The sequence below is a fragment of the Leuciscus leuciscus genome (genome assembly GCF_965113295.1).
Source record: "Leuciscus leuciscus genome assembly, chromosome: 5".
Lineage (NCBI taxonomy): Eukaryota > Metazoa > Chordata > Actinopteri > Cypriniformes > Leuciscidae > Leuciscus > Leuciscus leuciscus.
This window is the reverse complement of record NC_138729.1, coordinates 50,106,198-50,132,826: the sequence shown is the minus strand read 5'-3', so window position 1 is coordinate 50,132,826 and position 26,629 is coordinate 50,106,198. Positions and strand designations below refer to the sequence as shown.

Sequence of the window (26,629 nt, the reverse complement as noted above, 5' to 3'; positions counted from 1 at the left end):
TTTAAATGTTTAAACATTTTCATTTGACTTTCAATACAATATACAAAATCAATTTAGTAAATTATGAAAGTATTTCATTTGGACATAATCTTCCTTGAAAGTAACTGCCCCTTCATATTCAATCCATGAAGAGCAGCTGAATGGACTCAGATGTATTAAAATGAATCAGAATAGAAGCAAATTCCAAAAAAAAAGTAATATTTTTTTCAGATCCTGACTAGAATTGAATCTACATTTTTTTTTTTTTTTTTTTTTTACTTCACCAAACAGATGTTTTATCCGGGAATAAGCAAATTTTTTCAAGGTTTTGTAATGTATATATATATATATATTTTTTTTTTTTTTTACAACTTTTTAACCATGATTGACTCATGTTGACCATAATCTCTTTTTCTAACAAAATATAAAATTACAGTTTCTCCTAAAGATTATTTCTGGGTTAAAAGGCTTCTAGAAACATTCATTGAATCGCTGATTTAGTATGTTGAATCTGTTTTCTCTCTCTAAAATAATCAATGTGTTTTCTTTGTTTCAAATACCTAAAATTAGAAAGCTCTGTAAGTGTTACTATTTGTAATAATCTTAATGTTTAATTATATTTGGGGAAAAAAGCATGGGAAAAAAACCAAATCTGATCAGGATGGCTGTCCCTCAGTTTAGTTGTGGAGGATTGCTTAAATAAAAAATGTACATTTTGCCCTGATTATTAAATCCAATGCAGACTTTTCCAGTTTTAGGATTCAAAAGATTCACAAACTCATTTATCTAAAGCAAACGTAAGATTGAAATTCTCCACAGCGCAGGTTCTCAGCTGGATGGGTGGCTTGGACCTTCTTAATATTAAATGATATCAAATGGTTTGTCAAATCTGTTTTGTCACTGAATGGCTCAAAGAAAGGCCTACTTCTGTTTGGCTTGAGCGTAAATCCTCACAGTCCAGTTGCCCTTTACAGAATGTAATATTTGTCAATATTGAAATACTCTTAAGGCTTTGCTTGCTATTCATAGGTTGGAGTATGAATGATTCTTCCTCTGCTTAATTATCCAGAGTTTCTCCTGAATCTTACATTCTGCTTTTAAGCAAAAGTGCATGAGTCAATCTTACATGACATATATGTGACATCTAGTGAACACACTTTATAAAACCTTGTTTTAAAGGAAATTAAAAGTCTGTTGGGGTTTTCATGATGGTTTTCTTATAACTTCTAGACTTTGTGTTCAAACGCACAACGCTTACAAACTCACTGTCGAGAAGATCCTCCTGAACCTCCTTCACTGAAGCAGATCTCTTATTTTATAAAGCGTTATGCTCTTATGGTAGAGTTAAAACACTGAATCACAGATTGACCGGGAGGGGGAGTTTTGGATGGACGTTTCAGGAGAGGAACGGGAGAAGGTTTGGACTCTTATGTAATAATGTAATAATGTAATAATGTAATAGGACAAGAGTGATTCAGCTAAAGATCTTGCACAGCTTATAAATTCAGTTCGTTCTCCACTCTTCTTTAAATGTAAGGTGTGTTGGACTGTTACATAATGAAAGCCTCTTGGTCCAAAATTGAGTCACATATTCCGTGTAATTTTTATTTTATTTTTTTTAAAGCAACGACTTCTGGATTAGTGATGTCACCCTCTCAAAAGGTTGGCATAAAATTATGTGTTTTTTTCTGTAATTTTTTTGTTGGTCCAATTGTATTTTTCATTCATTTATATATATTGAGTTGTCATCATTGATTTTGTTATTATTCATTGTTCCCCTTTACTATGTATCAGGCAGTGATTGTTGTGTTGTAATGTGTTAAACCTAAATATATTATAAATATAAATATATATATATATTTATTGTATAATTATTAATTGTAATAATTATTATTGCCTTTGGCTTGCTCAGTTGGGGATATTTTGGGGATATTTAATTTAATTTTATCAATCAATAAATTCCTCTTGAAACAAACTTTGTTGTATTATTTTAATTTAATACTGTGAAGCTGCTTTGATACAATCTGTATTGTGAAAAGCGCTATACAAATAAACTTGACTTGACTTGACTTGACTTATTGTATAAGTTAATTTATTGTTAATTTATTGTACATTTTAAGGATCTGTTTTGAAGATTGGGACAAAACTGTTTATTTTATTTTTAACTGTTTTCAGTATCTCCGTATCTTCAGTTTTATATTTTTCTTTGGAGTTGCATTTGTCGGTTGACAAACTGTACAGTGTCACGCCTGAAGGATTTCAAACGGTTTCTGATGAAACACTGAAGCGCAGCCCACACTAATTGCATACGTTGTGAAATATGTCAAAACGTCTTTGTTTAATTTTTCTGGAAAAACGAGAAAACCTATATACATAAGATGTATTCATTCACTTTGGTATTACTTATTGGTATATATTGGTAAATTATCGAAAGTCTTAGTCTAAAACATAAAAAAATGCTGTTTTCCCCCAAACTAGGCTACTACAGTTTTCTCAATTGCTTTGGCACATTTTTGGAAACAGTCCTAATATTCTCTAAACTGTAAGTTTAATTGTCACAACGGTTTGCTGGAACATCAGAACTCTATCGCATGTCTGCAGAACGTAGTAACTCACAGTTGTCATCACAGGTTACACTGCAGTGTGTGTGAGCTCACATAAGGGCCCTGCACACACACTCAAAGGTGCCAAAATAATAATGGTCTGAAAATAATACGCAACTGCAAAATAATCGTATCTGTTGTATATAATTTTTAACGTGTAGCCTACTGTATATTATAATATATAATAATTATTACTGTATAATAATACATGAATAATTTTGTTTTTATTTTATTCCTATGAATGCTGATAATATTGTACCAGCTTGTTTCATTTTTACATAGATTTTTTTATTCTACGGTAACAACAACATAGTCACGTGTGCCAACAATTTCTGCAAAATGAATGGATTGACAATGCAATTAAATCTTGCTATAAGGTTCAGAGTGTTTTTCCCGCACATCATTATGATGGTGAGACTCCAAACACTTACAGCTTGAGAAGAGCTCTGCTTTCACGCCAATTCGTACGATTTTTGCTAAATCGTACATATTTTACAAGTTGCCCAATTCGCATGAATTCGAAAGAATAACCTAGCTGACCCCGCCCCTAAACCTATAATCATAACTGGGGTTTAGACAAATCGTACGAATTGGTCGTGAGATAGCGTTGCCTTTTCCAGTAAAAAGCTACTTTTCCCCAACGATTTCTATTTCAGATAAATGCCGTTCTTTTGAACTTTCTTTTTATCAAAGAATCCTGGGAAAAAAAGTACACTGTTTTCAACATTGATAATAATAATAAATGCTTCTTGATCAGCAAATCAGCGTATTAGAATGATTTCTGGAGCATCTGAAAAAATTCTCAAATTATAACATCTTGTAGGTAAGTGCCATGTTAAAGGTCTTGCAACACAATTTAAAGCAGTGACTGCAGATGTACCGACACAAGTCAAATAAGAGACAATCGCAACCTACTCTTAAAAATAAATCTTATAGGCCTACTCTTAAAAATAAATCTTTCAAAAGTTTTTTTTTTTTTTTTTTTACAGTAATGCCAGATAGAAAAACTATTTTTGTTCAGGGAACAGTTCTTTAATGAGCCTTCTTTTAGAGTGAAGAACATTTAAAAAAAAAAAAAATCTAAAGAACATTTTTCCACTATAAATAACTTTTTGTTGAATAGAAAGGTTCATGGATGTTAAAGTTTCTTCATGAACCATCGATGTCAATAAAGAAGCTTTATTTTTAAGAGTGTATCGCTACTGTTGACAGAGAGATCATGCAAACCAGATTTGTATTTGATAATGACATTAAAGCGAGAAGACATTATCAAATGATCCGCACATATACTGTATCTGTACAAAAAAAACAAACAAACACATTTTTGCATTTTTTTCTTTTCTTACTCTATAAATGTATGACCTGTAGAAGATACTGATTCTTTTAAATTTGCTTTATTTATTTTTATTCATCAATTCTTTGAAGACTGGAGTAATGATACTGAACTTACAGCTTTTATCACAGGAAAAAGTTACATTTTACAAAATATTCATATAGAAAACATGTTATCTCAGATTCTCTAAACTATTAAACATTGTTCTGTGTTAAAGAAAAACATTATGCTTTTGTGGGTCAATTTTAAAGGGATAGTTCGCTCAAAAATAACAATTCTGTCGCACTCATGTTGTTTCAAAGTTGTGTGACACATTCTTCTGTGGAACATATTTTGAAAAATTTGTCAATTATGTTTTTTGTACATACAATAGAAGTCAAGGGGCACCAATATTGGTTCAACTGGTTCCCAATGTTCTTCAGAATATCTTCTTTTCTGTTCCACAGAAGAAAGAACAGTTTTTTAATATTTCACAACATCCCAAAGTGAAACTCCACCTATTCATTCAGTCTCTTTGATGTGATCACGTGGAATTACAATGACGACTGATGTCATGAGATTTTGGCAGCATAAATAGTGGAACAGAATCAATCTGTGAGACAAACTGCCTGATAATACAGTTTATTTCATCCAGACTTTGATCACCAGCACAATGGCTACAGAAGAGGCAATCATTAGACCATTGCCAATCATTGGAGAATGGAGCAAAGAGGCGCCTGTCACTGACGAGATGAAGAACATCTGCATTGAGGTAGGAGACAGAAAATCACTTATGTTGTAAATGTGTTTTTGTCAAAACACAGTCTAGTAAAATTATCTATTTCGATGCTGTAAAATGTGTTGGCGAAATTATTTGTTAAGAACTGTTTTACTTTTCTCTTAAAGTCACAAAACATTTTACATAAGTTTTCTGATATCTGACACAAAACATTGATATACAGTAGAGATCAATAAACAAAACATTTTTTAAATAATAATATAAGAATAATTATAATAATATAGATGAATATAAAATGTGCATTTGTTTATTCAGGTAGCAAAGCAGGCTGGAGTCCATTTTGATGTTTTCATTCCTAAAACCTATATGGTTCGGATTCTGTGTGGGGCGACAGACTATCTGGTCAAGGTAAATAAGTGTTTTGTATTGTTTTTATGGATTTTGAGCTTGATGTTTTCATCACTCAAATACTTCTGGCACAATTTGTATTTCCAATATCAACAAGCCAATAGCAGTGTGTAGCAGGAAAATAAATGCGTTTAGCTCGCTATCAATGTGAACAGAGTTTTACATGGAAGAGATCACATATAAATCCAAGTGAATTTCTCTCTCTCTCTCTCTCTCTCTCTCTCTCTCTCTCTCTCTCTCTCTCTCTCTCTCTCTCTCTCTCTCTCAGGTGAAGGTCGGAGTAGATGATAAGTGCCTTCATGCGATGTTATGTCGAGGTATCTTCAGCGATAAAGTGACTGAAGGGAGTGAAGCTACTGAGACTGGAGGCTTTGACCCTGTTGTGACTGGAGTCCGGTACCCTAAAGCCCTCAGTGACCCACTGATCCCCTTTAAAGTTAAACACTAACCGCATGCAGAAAATATTCTGTCTGATATAATAACAGACACACAATGAGCTGTCATACTGTATAGAGGAACTATTGAAAAAGGTTTCATTCCTCAATATTAAACTCAATATTCAAACCATCAGTGCCTGTGTCAGTGTGTTTATATGAAGATGTGAACACCAGATTCACTTCACTTTACTAAAATTGTTTTATGCTGAAACAATAAACATTAAAGCTGCGAGCAGCATTTATCAGGGTTCAAGCGGTTTAAGGCCTTTAAGCACATGGTAAAAATATATTATATTTTATTTAGCAAGCATGTAAACACTCAGAAAAGTTGAGAAATCAAAAATAATTTATAAAAGATCATATAAGAGATTCAGTCAAGAATCATTTTGTACAGACGTAAATAATGCATGTTGGATTGACTTTTATAAGGAAGTTCATCCTGATAATGCATTGTCAGCATTTGAAAGATTATTTTACCCTTTGGTGGACAAACATGCACCATATGAAAAAATGTACAGTGAAGAATGTTAGGGCACCATGGATTGTTAATGAGTTGAAAAAACATTGTTTAAGAGAGATGTGGCAAAGGGTACAGCAAACAGAACTGGGAACAAGGAGGATTGGGATGGCTATTGCAAATTAAGAAATCAAGTAAAATGAATGACGACAGAAGGAAAGAATGTTTTACAAAATTAAAATAAGTGAATGTAAATATGATTGTAAAAAAATGGGGAGTACACTCAATGAAATAATGGATAGGAAATCAAGTCAAATTCCTTCTTTTGTTGATACAGGTGACCAATTTTTAACTATTTTGAAACCATATGAAATTTGAAATTATTTTAATGTTTTTTTTTTTTTTTTTCATAAATCATCACATCTTTAATATCAGTATTGAAAAAGGGATGTGTCCTTTAGCTTGGAAAGATGCAAAGGTTATTAATCTACAGAAAAATGCAGCACTGGGTTTTAACGATCATAACAGTCGACCAATAAGTTTGCTTCCAGTTCTTAGCAAAGTATTGAAAATGATAGTTTGTGAGCAAATTCATAATATGCTCTCTAATTTTCAGCATTTATATTGAGATTGATGACAGTAACTTAGTAGGAGCAGTATTGTTAGATTTTAGCTCAGCTTTTGATGTACTGGATCATAAATTATTGCTGGATAAACTGAAATTTACTTCTCATACAGAAACAATCTTAGTCTACACTTGTTTGTTCACAATGAGGTTCCAGCTGCAACGTCGCAGAAAAATAGAAATAGATTTCTAAAATAGAATCGTCACATGTCACTGATATGGACAAAAACTGATTGACATGGAAAATATACCTTTTATCGTATGTCGCATGTAGTTACACTGTGAAATCTATGTGACTTCAGTGGTTTAACCCCCAAAAAAGCGATGCAAATGCTTTGTGTGTGGAAAAAAAACAAATAGTCTTTTTCACAATATCTTCAAACATTCATATGAGCATCTCAGTGCTTCCCATACAGAAATGTAATATATGTCAATATATGTTAATTACATATATAATGTTAGTGCCCATGTATGTCTGCTGCATATATGAGAATATATGCAAAATTCATATATGTAAAACACATACAAATATATGAAACATATATTTCAAAATATAGCAAAAATGGCCGTTTTCATGTAAGTGCCATATATTTTCCCGTATATGCACATAAATGTGAAATATATGTAAGGCGCATATATGTATACATGCATATATGTACTTATTTCTATAGTACATACTTTCACATATATTAGGGATACAAATCTTATATCTGAATGCCTTGAAATTAAATGCCTATAGTTGGAGATTTTGTCTATTGTGTGAATACCAAATATAGTATTTTAATACAATTGTTGGAGCTACATTAGTTTGCTTTCAGTAGTGGTAATTTTGTTAATTGATTTGTTTACCATTATAATTTTTCTCACATTAGTAATATATTTTGGTAATATTATTTTGTTGTTTGTTTAGGTAATTGTTTTATTTATATGTTTAGTCTTTATTTTTTGGTTAGTTTATTAACTACAATGTTTTGATTTAGACACCTGAGGGCAGTAGTGTGCACAGGTAAAGGTGAATATAGGTAGGAAGTAGGAGGTGATCTGCAGCACCTGGGTGATGGGCATATGGTTTTTTACCAGCGTGAGAGATGCTGTATTGTTTGCTCCGTTGGGAAAATAAATCAGCCACAACTTTGAATCAGCCTGGAATTGGACTCATTTCTTGCCTGCGTGCATCACCTGCCCAGGGTGCTATAAAGGTTGTCGTTTGAAGTTTGATTTAAGTTTAATTAATGTTTTTTGTTTTTTTTGTTTTTGTTTGACAAACGGCCACTACAACAAGTAAAAAACCTGTCCACTGATTAAAGAAAGAAGAAGAACTTTCCTTGGAATTTGCTTCGGATATTATTGGGATACCTGATGGAAAATCAGCATGGATTGTTTTATTCACCATTCATGGATTATCTGCTGGCATGAGACAGAGGCCTGGCCTGAGCTAAGAAATTTCCAGTTGGTATGTACTGATAGAAATGCCGTATAGGAAAACGGTTTCATGAAAAGTTACATGAACTTAAACTTGGACTGCTTTAAATTGGCTGTGTGCTTTGTTGAACTATTAACGCACCGTGTGGCCTACATTCATAAAAAAGTAAAGCCAGCGCAATGTGCGCTTATGTGGATGAAGAGGATTTGTTGGTATCCGATTGTTACCCGATTGTGAACATTCACTGATATTATCAAAAATTTGGCAATACGTTTGCAGAAAAATGACAGATGTGGAGAGGCCAGAATCAAAGCGGTCAATTAAATTGACTTCTAAAGGAATGTGCTTTTACATACAAACTTGTCAAGAAAAACGCACTGCAAAAATTAACCAGGCAAAAAAGCTTATGGATAAAATCCGTGCCCTAATAGAATTAAATGAAAATGCCGACGCAGTGAACACTCAGCTCGCTTTGTTCATTAAGTGTTATGAAGAAGCACTTCATATTCATGAAACATTTATGGAATTGCCTCTACCAGAAGATAAAATACTCATCACTAAAACTAAAAGCTTTGAGGAGAAAATTAAATCATGTCATGCATTTATTGAAGATGTGAAGGAGTGGCTGTCTAAAGCTGGTTATCAATACTCACCGCCAAAAGAACCTATCGACGCAGGATGCGTTGATGATGGAATACAACCTGAAGACAGTATTTCTAACGTCTTAAGTGTAAGAGAAAGTTCTGTAAAATCACGTGCCACCGGCATATCAAAGACTTCTGCAATATCCGCGGCGCGCATTAATGCGGAGGCCGAGAGAGCAGCTCTTCTTAAACGCTCCGAAGCTTTAAAAAGGAAACATCATATAGAAGCGCAGGAGGAAAGGCTTCGTAGAGAAAAGGAGCAATTGGCGCTTGAAACAGATTTGGCAGCTACAACGGCAAGGCTTCAGGTTTTAGAAATGAACTCATCACAGCGTGGTTCAAGACGATCTGATGGAATGAACTCTTATTTGGAGAGGAGCAAAGCTCAAAGATCCATCGGTTTAGATCCTCTTGCCAAAGCTTTTGTTCCACCTGAAAATGATGTTCTTGCTGTACCTGATCCTGCATCAGTTGTTAGGCCAAGACAAGGATTTGCTGAACGAATGTATGGAAGGCCGTTTGGGCCAGAAGTTCAATATCAAGAATTACAGACTGCAAATGGACGTCAAATGGGACATATATTAAATTCTCAAACTCAAAGCGGTAACAACCAAAATGACATGGTGGGCATTATGCAAAAACAAAACGAAATCACTGCAATGTTGGTTCAGCAAAATATATCCTCTGTTCTTCCTCCAAGAAATCTGCAAATTTTTGATGGAGACCCTCTTCAATATAAATCCTTCATTAAAGCTTTTGAAAATGTAGTGGAGAAGAAAACGAATAATCCCAGCGACTGTTTGCATTTCCTTGAACAATACACCAGGGGGCAGCCAAAGGATCTTGTGCACAGTTGTCAACATATACCTCCAGATCAAGGCTATCACAGAGCCAAGAGTCTTCTTGCTCAGCATTTTGGAGATGAATATAAAATTGCATCTGCTTACATGGAAAAAATATCTAACTGGACACCCATTAAAGGTGAAGATGTAAAGGGATTACAATCATTCTCTCTGTTTCTCCGAGGATGTTCAAACCTAACAGAACAAGTAATGTATATGAGGGAACTGGATTTACCATCTAACATGCGTAGTATCATTTTAAAACTTCCTTACAAACTAAGAGAAAAATGGAGGAACATTGCATGTGACTTGCAAGAAAGAAGTGGACAGAGAGTTACATTCATTGATCTTGTAAATTTTATTGAGAGACAAGTGAAAATTGCTTTAGATCCAGTTTTTGGAAACATTTAAGATCCTCAACATCCTAATGTGAAGGCCTCCTTTAACAGCCAGCTACGACAAAGAAGGAAGGGAAGCAGCTACGTTACGAATGTCACTCCTGTGAGGGAAGAAGCTATTGTACGGCCTGCAGAACATAGCACCCCCTCCACTCATTGCTGTCTTTTCTGCCTGCAGAGAAACCACACACTAGGTCAGTGTTCACAGTTTAAAGCCAAGACACACCGGGACAAGATCAACTTCATTAAGGACAAGGGTATTTGTTTTGGATGCCTGAAGGTAGGCCATACAAGCAAGGACTGTAGGAGTCGATTGGATTGCCATGTATGTCATCAGAAACATCCTGGGGTCCTTCATATAGAAAGACAGGATAAAGGCACATCTGTAGAACAAGCCAAACATCCTGTGAGCCTTCCAAGTGATTCAACTGTAACCTTTCAGACGTGTGGCCATATTGGGGCCGGTGTGGAAGATGATTCTACCTTCTCTATTGTTGCAGTAAAGGTCAGAAGCAAACTAACTAATAAGATCATGCAGACATATGCTTTCCTGGATCCTGGCAGTTCCGGCACATTCTGTACAGAAACCATGGCGAAAAGGTTAAATTTGCGAGGTAAGAAGACAAGCATTTTGTTGAGAACAATGGGCCAACGAAAGGTTGTGAATGCTCATGTTTTGTCAGGTCTTGAGGTGTCTGGCATGAGTGCTGAAGATTTTATAGAGCTTCCTGATGTTTTGACTCAAAAAACTATACCTGTGTCTACACTTAATATTCCACGACAAGCAGATATTGATCCATGGCCGTATTTGAAGGATGTAATACTCCATGACATTCATGCAAATGTAGATCTGCTAATTGGAACTGATGCCCCTAAGGTTTTGGAGCCGTGGGAAGTAATAAATAGCCTAGATGAGGGCCCATACGCTGTCAGAACCAGGGTTGGCTGGGTCACTAATGGTCCTCTTCATGGTAGCTGTAGAGGTAAGAGTGGCTATTCTGCTGTGACAGCAAATCGCATCTCTGTTGAACACCTGCAAGAAATGCTTGTTAAGCAGTATCACCATGACTTTAATGAAAATTCATCAGAAGAGCAGATTGAAATGTCCAGAGAAGATATTAAGTTCATGGATATTGTCAGTAGCACAGCAAAACTAATTGGAGGTCATTACTGCATTGACTTGCCATTCAGAAAGGAAAATGTAACCCTGCCAGACAATCGTTATATAGCAGAGCAGCGCTTATGTAGCCTGAAAAGAAAGTTTGACAGGAACAGTGTTTTTAAGGAGGAATATATCACGTTCCTAAATGAAATGATAACACAGCGACATGCTGAGCCAGTTCCTCTTGACCAGTTGACACAGAGCAATGGGAAATTGTGGTATATCCCACACCATGGGGTGTATCATCCTCAGAAGGGCAAGCTAAGAGTTGTTTTTGACTGTGCAGCTTCCTACAAAGGAACATCCCTTAATAGTCAGCTTTTGCAAGGCCCCGATCTTACTAACAGCCTCATTGGAGTTTTAGTCCGATTTAGGCAGGAGCCTATTGCAATAGTGGCTGATATCCAATCTATGTTTCACCAGGTTCATGTCTCAAATAAGCACGTTAACTTTCTCCGCTTCCTCTGGTGGCCAGATGGTGACACTGCACAGGCTTCGCAGGAATACCGCATGAAGGTACATCTATTTGGAGCTGCATCATCGCCAAGCTGTGCCAGTTATGCTTTGAGGAGAACGGCAGATGACAACGCAGAACACTTCCCTCCAGAGGTTGTGAGTACAGTGAAAAACAATTTTTATGTCGATGATTGCCTCCGTTCAATGGCCTCAGAAGAGGAAGCTAAGAAAATGATCCAGGATTTAACTGCACTTTGTCAGAAAGGAGGATTCACTCTGTCAAAGTGGGTCAGCAATAGTCGTGCAGTGTTGCGCTCTGTTAGCGAAGGCCGCAGAGCAAAAGACATGATGGAGCTGGATTTGGATACAGATCAACTTCCTGTTGAACATACATTAGGACTACAGTGGTATGTTGAGACTGACCAATTTGGATTTAAGGCTTCAGCACAAGAGCAACCGCAGACGAGAAGAGGAATTCTTTCGGTGGTCAGCTCCCTCTATGACCCATTGGGTTTCCTTTCTCCATTCAGCATGGTGGCTAAGTTGTTACTGCAGGAACTCTGTAAAAGAAATCTTGGATGGGACGAAGATATTCCCCATGTTCTCGCTAAGCAATGGGCTGGCTGGTTGGAAGATCTCCACAAGGTGGCAAAGTTCAAGATTGACCGTTGCATTAAGCCTAATGACTTTGGCAACCCTGTCACTGTACAACTTCACCACTTCTCTGACGCCAGTGAGGTTGGGTATGGAGCTGTCTCTTACTTAAGATTGGAAAGGAATAATAAATTACATGTTGCATTTATGATGGGGAAGGCCAGAGTTGCTCCGCTGAAGCAGACAACAATTCCTCGCCTGGAGCTAACAGCTGCAGTCCTTGCTGTTAAGGTAGACCGCATGCTACAGAAGGAGTTGCAACTTAGGCTGGAGAAGTCAGTTTTCTGGACCGACAGTACAACAGTCCTTAAATATATATCAAATGAAAGCTGGCGATTCTATACCTTTGTGGCCAACAGAATTGCAGTCATCAGAGAGGCAACTGATGTTGATCAGTGGAGATATGTGGGGACGAAGGAAAACCCAGCAGATGAAGCGTCAAGAGGAATGAGGGCAGAAGATCTCCTGAACAGAAGGAGATGGATGATGGGACCTGATTTCCTTTATAAGTCCAAGGATGGATGGCCTAAATTGGATGTAGATCTTCAGGTGATTCCTGGCGCTGACCCTGAGATCAAAAGGGATTTGACAGTGAATGCTGTTGTTAAAGACACAGACAATGCTATGAGCCACCTGATTCATTACTTTTCATCTTGGAAGAGATTGCAGGTGGCTGTAGCTTGGCTTCTTAAGATCAAGGATACTCTTGTGTTATTGGGACATAGGAGAAAGGAGCTTTATGCCTCTGCTGACCTCAGTATGGACACTACAGACTGTCATCAACAGGTGGAAAGCCAAATGCAGAGCTTTAAGGCTACACTCAAAGGACAGAGTCTAACACCTCAAGATGTGACCAGGGCAGAGCTGTCAATCATCCGGTATGTACAACATCAACGGTTTAAGGATGAAATTACCTCGCTGCAGAGTGGTGTAAAATCCGTATCCAAGGACAGTCCACTGTACAGATTGGACCCAGTGATGGATGGTGAGATTCTCAGAGTGGGTGGTCGGTTAAGCAAATCCTCACTGCCAGTGGAATCCAAGCGTCCTGTTATTCTGTCAAAAGACCTGCATGTATCAACATTAATTCTGCGCCACATTCATCAGCAGATAGGTCATGCTGGAAGAAATGATATGTTGTCCAGTTTAATGCGGAAGTATTGGATTGTAAATGCAAACTCTGCTGCCAGAAAGGTCATATCAGATTGTGTTGTTTGCAGATGCAACAGAGGAAGACTCCTTGAACAAAAAATGGCGGACTTACCTGCTGAAAGAGTGTTGCCTGAGGAAGCCCCTTTTACTCATGTTGGCATTGATTATTTTGGGCCCATTGAAGTTAAAAGAAGCAGATGTCTTCTCAAAAGATACGGAGTACTCTTCACCTGTATGACCAGCCGTGCTGTACACTTGGAAGTAGCATACACATTGGATACAGACTCCTGTATAAATTCAGTGAGAAGGTTCATCTGCAGACGAGGCCCAGTTTCAACTCTCAGGTCGGACAATGGAACTAACTTTGTTGGAGCCAGCCGTGAGCTCAAGGAGAGTCTGGCTGCTCTGAATCATGGTAAAATTCAAAGAGCCTTTCTTCAGGACGGCATAGAATGGAGATTTAACACCCCATCAGCTTCCCATCAAGGTGGCGTTTGGGAGCGCCTGATTCGCTCAGTGAAGAGTGTTCTTAACTCAGTCTTTAAACAGCAGACCCTGGACGATGAAGCACTCCAAACTATTTTTTGCGAAGTTGAAGCAATATTGAATGATAGGCCTATTACAAGGGCCTCCGATGATTCAAATGACCTGGAAGCTTTGACGCCGAATCACATTCTGTTGTTGAAAGGTAAACCAATTATGCCACCAGGATTGTTTGACAGAAATGATCTGTATGTCAGAAAAAGATGGAAGCAGATACAGTACATGGCGGAACTCTTCTGGAAGAGATGGATTTCTGAGTACCTGCCATTGATGCAACAGAGACAAAAATGGGCAGCACTAAGAAGAAACCTTATACCTGGAGATGTTGTTCTTGTGGCAGATGCTACAGCTTCAAGAGGATCTTGGATGATGGGGAAAGTTTTGGATGTCAGATCGGATGTGAATGGGGTTGTGCGCTCTGTTCGCCTCCAAACGAAGACCAGCATCTTAGAGAGGCCTGTGACGAAGCTGTGCCTGCTGCTGGAGGCGGCAGTGTGATCACATGAACTGACTCTCTCTCTTTCTGTCTGCATCTGTCATTCTCTTTCTTTCTCTTTCCTTGCAGGTGCGGCAAGACATCTGTTCCTGATATAGTTAGAATATATAGTGTGTAGCTCCGTTTTGAGAGTTCAGTAATTGTCATAATGCACAATTAGGGGCCGGAGTGTTGGAGCTACATTAGTTTGCTTTCAGTAGTGGTAATTTTGTTAATTGATTTGTTTACCATTATAATTTTTCTCACATTAGTAATATATTTTGGTAATATTATTTTGTTGTTTGTTTAGGTAATTGTTTTATTTATATGTTTAGTCTTTATTTTTTGGTTAGTTTATTAACTACAATGTTTTGATTTAGACACCTGAGGGCAGTAGTGTGCACAGGTAAAGGTGAATATAGGTAGGAAGTAGGAGGTGATCTGCAGCACCTGGGTGATGGGCATATGGTTTTTTACCAGCGTGAGAGATGCTGTATTGTTTGCTCCGTTGGGAAAATAAATCAGCCACAACTTTGAATCAGCCTGGAATTGGACTCATTTCTTGCCTGCGTGCATCACCTGCCCAGGGTGCTATAAAGGTTGTCGTTTGAAGTAAGTTTAATTAGTTTTTTTTAGTTTTTTTGACAAACGGCCACTACAACAATAATGCAGTGTTTTCTTTGTCATTTTTGACAAATACATCCACAAAGTACCATAACCATATGCCACAGCTTTAAAAATGCATCAGTATCACATGCATGTACACTGTAAAACTTTTCACTGTAAATTTACAGTAAAATACTGGCAGCTGGGTTGCCATCCACATACTGTATTTTTACAACACTACTACAGTAAACAGCATTTACAGTACTCCACTGTAATTACCAATTATACCACATTTTACATTATTAAACTTGTCGACAGCAATAAATTGTATTTTTACAGGGAATACTGCTTTTATTATTACATAATTAAAATATTATACTTTAAGGTTTCATAAGAGTAGTCACACTAGGAAAAAGAAAACAAAATTTTCTGGGTTTTAAAACATTTATTTAGTTAAAATGCCATCTGTGAACATGTTGGCTGAATTACTTTTTAAACATAAAATGCAATTTTAACACTTAACAACAAACAGGTAACAGTTAGCACTTAATTAAAGGAATAGTTCACCCAAAAATTTTAATTTAGCACATGATTTACTCACCCTCAAGTCATCCTAGGTCTATATGACATTCTGCTTTCAGACGAATACAATCAGAGTTCTATTAAAAAATGTCCTGGCTCTTCCAAGCTTTATAACGACAGTGAAATTCTGTTTCTTTTTTGAAGTCCATAAAAGTGCAAACGAAATCCCATTCAAAGTCTGCAAGGTTTTGCAGAAGTGAGGACACCTGTAGGCTTACAGTGGTGTTCTTGTTTTGCACAACTTGGCCAGTTTTCTTTGAAGTTACTTGTCCTTTCTTTGTTTTTGATCCACGTTCAGGATTGATGTCAAGAAAGCATCTAAAAGGCAGAAAAAAACAACAATTAAATATTATTAACTGAGTGTATATATTTTGACAAAGAGAGACAGCACAAAAGCGGTCTAAAACTGAACAACATGAAAAAAAAAATGCAATGTTGGATGTTGTGAACTGATATTTTTTCTGCCCTGGTAAAATACATCAACTCAATGTGTCTGTTTACATGCAACACTGTCAACTAACTAAATTTTTGGAAGTGGGGTTGCCAGATTTAAAGTTTTATTCTACAACTTTTGTCTACTCATCACCCAGCTCATTAACAATATCATCCCCTCATCAGGTCCATCAGAGTATCAGTGGAAAGGCAGTCTTTAGACTCTCCGTTTATATAGAGCACACACTGCCAGAATCCAGCCCAAACATTTGTGACAGAAATCATTTAACTTAATTGCAAGCCTTGCAATGTTTATTGCATATATGATAACATGATTTACCAGACTAAAATGCATGTTTGCACCCAAAAATTTTTATTCTGTCATTATTACTCTACCTCAAGACTTTTGTTCATCTTCGGGACACAAATGAAGATATTTTTGATGAAATCCGATAGTTTTGTCCTTCCATTGATAACAATATCATTGCAACTGTCAAAGCCCAGAAAAGTGGTAAAAACATTGGTAAATATATAGCTACAGTGGTTCAACCTAAATATTATGAAGCAGGGTTTCTGCACATTTTTTAAAGTCAAATTTAAGGCTTTTTAAGACCTTTTTAAGACCCGAAGAAATCAAAATTAATACCATGCATTAGGGGTGTGCAATATTGACAAAATATGTCTCGATCGATATTTTCAAAGTTTTCTTGATAATAATTAGATAACATTTTACTGATTGTGTTTCTGTGCTTGGTGCCATGGCTTGTTTAGGCCTGTTGACAGCTGACTGACAAAGATATTCATATTTTTCATATTCTATGCAGTGGTCAGTTTACAGCACTGACAGAAATTTACATTTTTTATTAAGGGGTAATATTTGCCACCTTAAATTGATTTCAAGGGGCATTTTCACCTATATATGGACATTTGTAGATGTTTCAACAAGATATCTTTCACATCTACTGCAGTCAGATTCACCCGTGTTCACGCTGAAGGAATCACTCACATGGCTGGGCACTTGTAATGACACATCAAGGATATTAAGAGGCTAAAAGCAGGTTTAAACATTGCCCCATTGAAGTCAACAGGGTGCAAATTTTAAAAAGAGGATAACACGGTGTAGGCAACACCGATTTTTGTCGTTGTTCTCTGTATTGACAGCACTCCAAATTTACAAAAAATTTTTTTAATTGACCGGAGTTCTCCTTTAAGGTTGCACTAGTTACATGGATTATTTAAACAATGTTTTTACTAGCTTTCTGGGCCTTAAAAGTTGCAAAGACGTTGCGGTCTATGGGTGGTTCAGAAACCTCTCAGATTTCATCAAAAATATCTTAATTTGTGTTCTGAAGATGAACGAAGGTCTTACAGGTTTGGAATGACATGAGGGTGAGTAATTAATGACAGAATTTTCACTAATCCTTCAACTGAAAACAACTTGCACTGACATATCTTAAAATATATGACTGCCACTGTTTTATCTCAAGATGCACACCAGTAATGTTTTTTTTTTTATGATACATTATTATAAAAGCTGCTTAAATACCCTAATTTTATTAAGGCCTAGACCTGGCTTAAGCTAAGCCCTGTATGGAAACCAGGGCCATATTGTTCATACCAGTAGTCAACATAATAAATACTGTCAAGTCAAGGTTAGTGACACAATTCAGTCTAATATATATTATATATATATATATATATATATATATATATATATATATATATATATATATATATATATATATATGAATGGCAAATATGCCAATGACTAACCTCTGAACAAACTCAAGGTGCTGCCTCTTCCTGGTACTGCAAGCTGAAGTTATAGGAGGAGGCAAACAGCACTGCCAGGCCAGTGATGAAGAGGCTGTGATCCTTCACACACACCTTGACCTTCCAAACTTAATATCCAGCACTGGTTGCTTAGAGATTGACCTGTAATGGAATAAAAAAATTAATAATTTTTTTTTTTTAAAAATGTGTATTAATAATTAAAATAACTACTGTGGGTTCCACTGTGGTTCGATGTAGTTGTCTATTCATAGTTCTATGAATTACATTTTTCAACTAAAAATTTAAATTGGTTAGAATGCTAGAATGCACTGGCATATAATTATGTTTGTTTTAAGCATAAACTCAGTTAATTTTGACTTATTCTTTCAGAAAACAAGACAATTTTTACGTGTCTATTAAATGCTTCTTCATGTAAGAATTGTAGATATCTGGACTGCAACAAAATAAAAACACTGATTAAAAAAAACATATTTTGCAGTGGGGTGAGTAAATGATGGCTTTTCATTTTAGGTTTCATCTACCCCTTTAATGTTTACATACCAGGAAATAAGTCGTGGACTTTCTGGCAAATGTAGATTGCTGGACATCAGCGACGCAAATTCCTGAAACAATTTTTAAAAAGGACAGCACAACCTTGATCAACAGAACCAAAACATAAAACATATTACAGATTAATGAGATTTGCTTAATAATCTCTACTTATCTGCTTTAAGGATAACACCGTCTAACTTCTTTGAATTAGGGAGTAACGTTAGTTGTAGGACCATGGGATGGCAATCAGGATTAGGACCACTACATTTGAAAACAGCATTAGGAACATGGATTTTCATGTGCTAGCAAAATTCTGACAACGATTCAAAAGCACGATCACAGACCTGACAGAATTTGACAGCATTTTTTTTTTACCACATAGACTATAACTGTAACACTACTTAAAAGCACTTACATTAACAATGGCCATCAGATTACAAAGCCTAAAACGAAAAAAATATATATCAAATGCACGTCATGCAAATAGCATGGTAAAGGTTGCCTATTATATGAAATGTCGAAGTTAACGTTACTTGGTAAACAGGTGAACAGAGTCAGTGAATTGCTTGCGCGGCCACGGTAGTAAACCGCGTTCGCAAAATCAAACCAAATAACGTTACGTGAAAACAATGTAGAAATGCGAACGCAAAAAAAGATAAATAATAACTTATATATTGGCTTACCGTATCACTCAGTTGAACAATTCTCCATGTTCTCAAACTCTAAATCCCACTTATCGTCACGCGCAGATTATTCAATGACAAATTCTTCCATCCGTCCTCAGGTAGCTGCTACCTTTAACGTCGTCCAGCTGAGTCACAGGCAACTAATGTTTGAAACACGAACCGAACCTCAAAAAAGCTTTAAAATTGCTCACAGATTCGCAGACATTGTTTATCTTGATAACAGGAATGATTATTTGTTCAGTTGAATCCCGCTGACGAGCTGCCTAACGTTACTGTCTGCTCGCATGACGCGTCACATTTGAACTGAATTGAGCGCGAAAGAAATCAATCCCACAATGCAATGCCTTTTCAGTCAGTTATGATGGTATGATCCTATATAACGAATTTATCAGGACGAAAACAGAAATGTCCCAGCAAGCAATAGCCGTCTTTTCAACGTCTGGGTTAAATATAGACCCGATATAGTCCGGCTATGTGTAACCCACTTTTAGCCCAAATAACATTTAATCTGGATAAATGTATTTTTTTCCAAAATAACTTGTGAGATGTATGATATTCCATCATGTAAGCAAAGTCTACCGTGATTACAAGTTGTTTGGTTTACTTTATTTTACATGTTATATGTGTAGGCTGTGCGTAGCCACGATTTAGCTCGTATTCAGACCTGGCTATGCGTAACCCACTTTTAGCCCAAATAACATTTAATCTGGATAAATGTATTTTTTTCCAAAATAACTTGTGAGATGTATGATATTCCATCATGTAAGCAAAGTCTACCGTGATTACAAGTTGTTTGGCTTACTTTATTTTAGGCTACATGTTATAGGCTGTGAATAGCCGTCATTTCAACGTCTAGGTTAAATATAGACCCGATATAGTCCGGCTATGTGTAACCCACTTTTAGCCCAAATAACATTTAGGCTGGATAAATGTATTTTTTTCCAAAATAACTTGTGAGATGTATGATATTCCATCATGTAAGCAAAGTCAACTGTGATTACAAGTTGTTTGGTTTGCTTTATTTTACATGTTATATGTGTAGGCTGTGCGTAGCCACGATTTAGCTCGTATTCAGACCCGGCTATTGTAGCCCATTTTTAGTCAAAATTGATTAATTGTAGTTTTTTGCCAGGCAGTGCATGAAATGGTTGATATTCCATCATGTTCACATTGGTAATGATATCTACAAGGTTCAATGTGTCATTTCACTACATGGTCGATCTGTAGTCACGATTTAGCTCCGAATTGGACGGGCTATATGCGGTCTGATTTAGCCCACCTGGCGAAATCAAGGCAATCTGGTCTACGTACAGCTTGGCTATAGCCCTGATTCAGGCCAGCGATATAGTATAAGAATATTAGTCTTAAAAATGTTTTCGCTCACACAGCTTAATGTTTGCTGTCACACATAAACATAACATTCATACACAATCTATCATTTCAAATTAAATCAAAAGCAATTGCATTTCTCAACCGCTAGATGGCACAATCGAAACGCAACTGAGACATGACTACTGGGACTACCCACATAGCAAAATTTGTCTGGCCCACCTCTGGGCCTCATCCTTGCTTCAATTCTGGCCCAGTTCTGGCTGGGTCCCCGGCCCAAAACTGGCGCAATACACTGAAAACGGACTCAAACAACCTCCTCTGGCCCAGATGTGGCCCAGACACTGTAAAATGACTATCATTTATTGATATGGCCCAGGTCTGGCCCAGGTCTGGCCCAGGCACTGTAAGACAGAACTGGCTGAGAGTCGGCTGGGTCCCCGGGCCAGATGTGGCCCACACCCTGTAAAATGACTCTTATTTATTGATATGGCCCAGGTCTGGCCCAGGCACTGTAAGACAGATCTGGCTGAGAGTCGGCTGGGTCCCCGGGCCAGATGTGGCCCAGAAACTGGCAGTGAAACACAAATTCAACCATTTAAAAAGATTAAGGGTTTTTATTATAAAATTAACAAATACACTTTAATATAAGCATGTATTAACAATGAACAAATAGCCTACACTATTAACATTTATTTACAACACAATTTTTAAACTACAAAATAATAAGTAAATTATATTTACTGTATATGATTAAAAGAAAAACATCACTCTTTCACACACAAACTATCTTTTACTCTCTTTAACACAAAATAAATTCCTTTTGCAAATGTCAAGTCACCATTAAATATATAGCGCTATATACAGTAATGACTGTTTCAAAGCAGCTTTACAGGGTTAAACAGGACAATGATCAATGATGCAAACAGTTCAATTTGGCTGTAAAGCTGCTCTAAAAAGAAAATAGTGTCATTGTTCAGCTGAATTCACTTCAGTGTTGATTCAGTTCTGTTCAATAACTGTATAAAGTATATCAATTATAAAAAGAGTTCATTTTCATTATTAAGCAGCTCTGCAGAAAACAGTGATGTCATCGTCCAGCTCAGTTCAGTTCTCATATAATGGTGTCATTATTATTAATGCAGGCAGATCAATATTATTAAGAATAAGTGTCCCCAACTAAGCAAGCCAGAGTCCATCAGTGACAGAATGGAGAAAGAAAAACAGGCTCAGTCGAAGGGCCAGTTCTCCTCTGATCAAACAACAAACATGGTGTGTGTGTTAGGATCCAGGCCTTTTGCTTGAAGGTTGGAAAAGAGTAGCAAAACTCGAGAGCATGTAGATGTGAATTTGAGAACTTGTACAATAGATATTTGTTCTTGTACAATAAAATTTACACTCACAGCTCCAATGTGAAAACCTCTAATGTGAAAACCTCAATTGAGTTGAAGCTGGCCGTTGGGTGTGCGGAGGACTGGTCTGGTTCTCGTGGATCTGATCCGATGACTGTGCCGAGGACTGTTGTGTCAAAGGTCTTCACGCCGTTTGTTTCTAGGTCTCATCTAGTCGTGATGTTCTCGTCTGGCATTCAGGGCTGTTGTGGTCATCTGAGGGTCCAGGTCCACCATCTGGTCTGGATATGGACAAGATCGGGCTGAATACAGTAACCTTGGGATAAGACTGAGACAGAGAGACTAACATTAGCGTAGATGCCATTCTTCTTACGATGTAACAAGTACATTTAGTGTTATGGGAAGTGTTTCCGGTTCTGGTTGACCGAATTTATGCAGCCTAACAATCCTTTAACGGATGTGAATAATAGAAATGTGAGAGTGTGTTATGTTTATGCTAGGTTAAAGAGGTGTGTGTTTTTAAATAGATTTAAACTTATCTTGTGTCTGCCCCTCGATCTGCTGCCAGTCCATGATCCCTCGATCTCCATTTCAGCAGCATTAGCTGTGAGGGTTTCTCTGAACTGCACCTTTTAAATAAAGGAATAGATATTGTGAGGTCAATATGATCTTAAGCATTAGTTTAAGCACATAGGTTTAACAAATGTTGTTGCCAGAGTTCACACAGCAATTTAAAATATCGGTAACACTTTACAATAAGGTCTCAATTGTTAAAATTAGGCTAGTTAATGTGTTAACTAACTTTACCAATGAACAATACATTTGTTACAGTATATTTATTAATCTTTGTTAACATTAGTTAACAAAAATACAATAAAAATGTATAATAAAAATTAGTTCAGTGCATTGACTAATCTTAACAAATAGCCTACAACTTTGATTTTAATAATGCATTAGCAAATGTCAAAATGAAAATGAACTAAGATTAATAAATGCTTTAAGTATTGTGCATTCTTAGTCCATCTTAACTAATGTAGTTAAACCTACATTAACGAATGAAACCAATTATTGTAGTGTTACCAAAATATCTGTAAAAAGTGTCAGATTCCAAACAGTGCGTTCATATTTCATTGTAAGTCAACATCCCCTCTGCAGCAAAATGTCAAGAACTACCATTTTAATAACATTACACAGTGATATATACACTTTAATTTTTTCTTTTACTCTAAAATGCACCTGCTCTAAAGCAGATTACGCAATAAATAAATAAATAAATAAATAAATAAATAAATAAATAAAATAAAGCAGATTACGCTATATTCAAGAACACAAGACGTGCCAAAGACAATGAATTAAGAAGCTGCACTTATTTTGCAGCTTCTCTTATGTATCTACAAAGCTTTTCCATTTCGGAGTTCCCACAGGAGTGTTAAAACCAAATAAATCTTATTTTTTATTTCAGATTGTAGCCTACACGTTGTCTCCGCGGGTGTAGTAGCCTACACTGTGGTCAATGTAGTTCGATTCACACATAAATGACTCTTTTGAGAGATTAGTGAATCAAATCAGAAAAAGTCGCCTGTATAGAGAACTATGGCGCCGAAAGCTACGCTTTCGGCGCCATAGTTCTCTATACAGGCGACTTTTTCTGATTTCTGTGTACATAATTAAATGATATTGAGTTATATTCCTGTGCTCAAATTTAGTCAGTCAATTCGTCTTTTTCAATGAGTGTTTAGTTCATAGGAGTCGAATCATAAGATGATTCGACTCCTATGAACTAAACACTCATTGAAAAAGACGAATTGACTGACTAAATTTGAGCACAGGAATATAACTCAATATCATTTAATTAGCCAAAATCCAGTGCACTGATCAACAGCCAACAGTACAGCAGTTTTTCTAATAAAAAAAAACTCAAATTTATCCTAAAAAGAGACCGTAGCTCATCAACACTCTCTCCGGGGCCGAATGGATATTCTGAAGTAACGTATTATCATCGTAAACATCTGATCTAACGTTAGATATATATATAAAAAACACTATATTTATCTTGACAATTAACGTTAATACATCAAACAGCACTATAACAACAAATTAATGGATTAATGGATAAATTACTTACTCGTTTTTCAGATGAGTGATTCCTCTCGAAAACGTTGGTCTGCGTCTGCAGGATCTTCCTCAGGATTTAAATTAACCGTCAAAACCTTTTTTCAAGTGGCCCGCTTGTGACAAAACGAACTCGGGCCGATGGTAAATACACACAGCTATACCGAGTAAGTAATAGCGCGAGTACAACTGCTTTAAGCCGACACTGGCCCACTCATAAAACGCCGTATATGAGCCAGCGCGAGTACAACTGCTTTTAGCCGACACTGGCCCATTCATAAAACGCCGTATATGAGCCAGCGCGAGTACAACTGCTTTAAGCCGACACTGGCCCACTCATAAAACGCCGTATATGAGCCAGCGCGAGTACAACTGCTTTTAGCCGACACTGGCCCACTCATAAAACGCCGTATATGAGCCAGCGCGAGTACAACTGCTTTTAGCCGACACTGGCCCATTCATAAAACGCCGTATATGAGCCAGCGCGAGTACAACTGCTTTAAGCCGACACTGGCCCTTCATAAAAAGCCATATGTCAGCCAGAAGTGTTGTGTACACAGTCGGCACGACTCTGGCCCATTATCTTTTCACCGATGCCGACACTGAGCCGACAGTAACGCATTTCAGCCGGAATCGGCCCAAATGTGCTTGCTATCTGGGTACTTTAGACAGATCTCGCTATAAACATTTCCGCCATTTTCAGTTTTATTTTACACGAGGCAGCAGTCGGAGAGCAACGGGCGAGCGACACTCTGAAAACCTGCAAATTTCTACTTTGATCTTGTAAGTATGCGTGTTATTTTTGTTATGTTCATTATTTAAATTAGTTAGTTGTTATAATGTGTAGAAACCGTGACATTTTAACATTACCATTGCAGAGTACTATTTTTCTCCAACAAGTTAACGTTACCTGCATGTGTTATTGCAACTGTGTGCCCTTAATCTAAAATGTATCTAAATTCAAGGTGGTAAGCATGAAACTATGAAACTTATCATTACTATTTTTTATTATTATTAAAGATACCAATATATTTTTGTTTTTAGATTAGAGTAAGAAATAATAGTTTTTGATTTAATGCAAATTTTCAAAGTACTTTACATAAAACTTAACAGCAACATGCAAAGAAATTATATATATATATATAAAAAAAAAAATCCTTTCCAATTAATAAAAGGTAGTGGCAAACAGTAAAGTCTTTCAACTTGATTTAAAATAATTAAAAGATGCAGCATACATTCAGTTTTCAGTGAATTTGTTTCAGATATATGGTGCATAAAAACTGAATGCTGCTTCTCCATGTTTTGTTTTGACTTTGGAGATATAAAAGTAGCTGGCTACTGTCCCAGATGACCTGAGAGGTCTGCTCTGGATGGTTCACTTCATAATGCATCAGAAGATTAGAAATTTACTTTGGCCTTAAAACGTTAATTAATTTAATAACCAGCTGTAGTATTTTGACATGAATTCTTTGACAGACAGATGGCCAGTGTAAAAACCTCAGAACTGGAGTGATGTAATCCACTTTATTTGATTTAAAGACACTGTTTATTGCAAATTATCCAGCAATCAGTCAACAAAGTACAGCAATTGAATTTACAGAACACTTGTCAATGACTACCATTACATGTCTTGTTACCAACATTCTTCAATATATATATATTTTTTGTGTGTGTTCAACAGAAGAAAGCCATACAGGTTTGGAACCAAGTGAAAGTGAGTAATTTTTTTTTTTTTTAAGTGAACTACCCCTATAAGTATCTTTTTATGTTCATTAGAGTTATATGAGTAAGTGATAAAGAATGATTTATAGGGATAGTTCACTTTGAAATACAATTTTGGTATGTTTTAGCTTACCTTAAGGGCATCCAAGATGTAGGTGTCTTTGTTTCTGCAGTAGTTTCAATTTTGATATTTTTAGGTCAAACTGTTCTTGTCTGTCAGTCATCATATATATATATATATATATATGTGTGTGTGTGTGTGTGTGTATATATATATATATATATATATATATATATATATATATATATATATATATATATATATATATATATGTGTGTGTATATATAATTAGTGCATCACCATTATGCATTTTCAATTATTGACATTAATAATATTGATATAAATTGTCTATATTGATATATAAATTATATTGTCTCAATCTATATTCCGTAACTCTATATTGGCCAGCTCTAGTGTGCATCCTAGCAAAAGTGATTGACTGTAATTAGTTAAATGACTGTCAACAATGCTTTTCTTGAGCAATAATTCTTTCCTTTTTCTCATTTGGCAGACGCAGTGATGACCAGCTGTCCATCAGCTACGGAATGTGAAATAAAAAACGTTATTTCAAATAATTTCAAACAAGCTCCAGGGAGGGCAGGGGGTGGGGGTTATGGATCTAAATAAACAGTTGTTAATTAAATTTTAATATCTTAATTTGTTTTACATATTTTTCAAATGTTTTATTTGTTCATTTTTATGTTTGAATGTTGTCTATATAATTGTTCAAAATAAATCCCTTTATATTCAATTAGTTTGGATGGATTTTCATTTATGAGAACCTGTTATTTTTGAGTGAAAAGAATCCTTATGCCTCATTTTGTTGTCTATTACATGTATATGTAGTGTAATTGATGACTAGTCTATTCTTGGGCTATGGTTAGACGTCTATTAGATTTTCACTGACAGCCCAAAATAAGCCTTGTTTTAGCCTAGACCCATATTGCCTGTCTATTAGACGTATATATGTAGTCGTTTAATAGTGGTCTAATTGATGACTAGTATATTCTTGGGCTATGGTTAGACGTCTATTGGACGTATAAATATAGTCGTTCAATAGCTGTCTATTCTTGGACTATGGTTAGACGTCTATTGGACGTATAAATATAGTCG

The 26,629-nt window shown here is 36.3% G+C and overlaps 2 protein-coding genes and 1 long non-coding RNA gene across 4 annotated transcripts in view; 1 reads left to right on the top strand and 2 right to left on the bottom strand.

Annotated features, from left to right (window-relative positions):
* Positions 1-26,629, bottom strand: part of LOC309499746 (cystatin-A-like) — a 196,200-nt gene that overhangs the window by 9,244 nt on the left and 160,327 nt on the right. The gene's annotated exons all lie outside the window — the stretch shown is intronic.
* Positions 4,500-5,611, top strand: LOC309498246 (uncharacterized protein). The gene is made up of 3 exons (XM_082168809.1): positions 4,500-4,666; positions 4,949-5,041; positions 5,310-5,611. Exons 1-3 carry the CDS (start codon positions 4,568-4,570, stop codon positions 5,487-5,489), a joined length of 372 nt encoding a protein of 123 aa, XP_082024935.1. The 5' UTR covers positions 4,500-4,567; the 3' UTR covers positions 5,490-5,611.
* On the bottom strand, positions 14,977-19,259 carry LOC309498274. The gene is made up of 5 exons (XR_014205899.1): positions 18,938-19,259; positions 18,670-18,697; positions 18,264-18,515; positions 17,703-17,864; positions 14,977-15,815 (listed from the first exon to the last, which is right to left on the bottom strand). It is a non-coding gene; the product is annotated as an uncharacterized lncRNA (long non-coding RNA).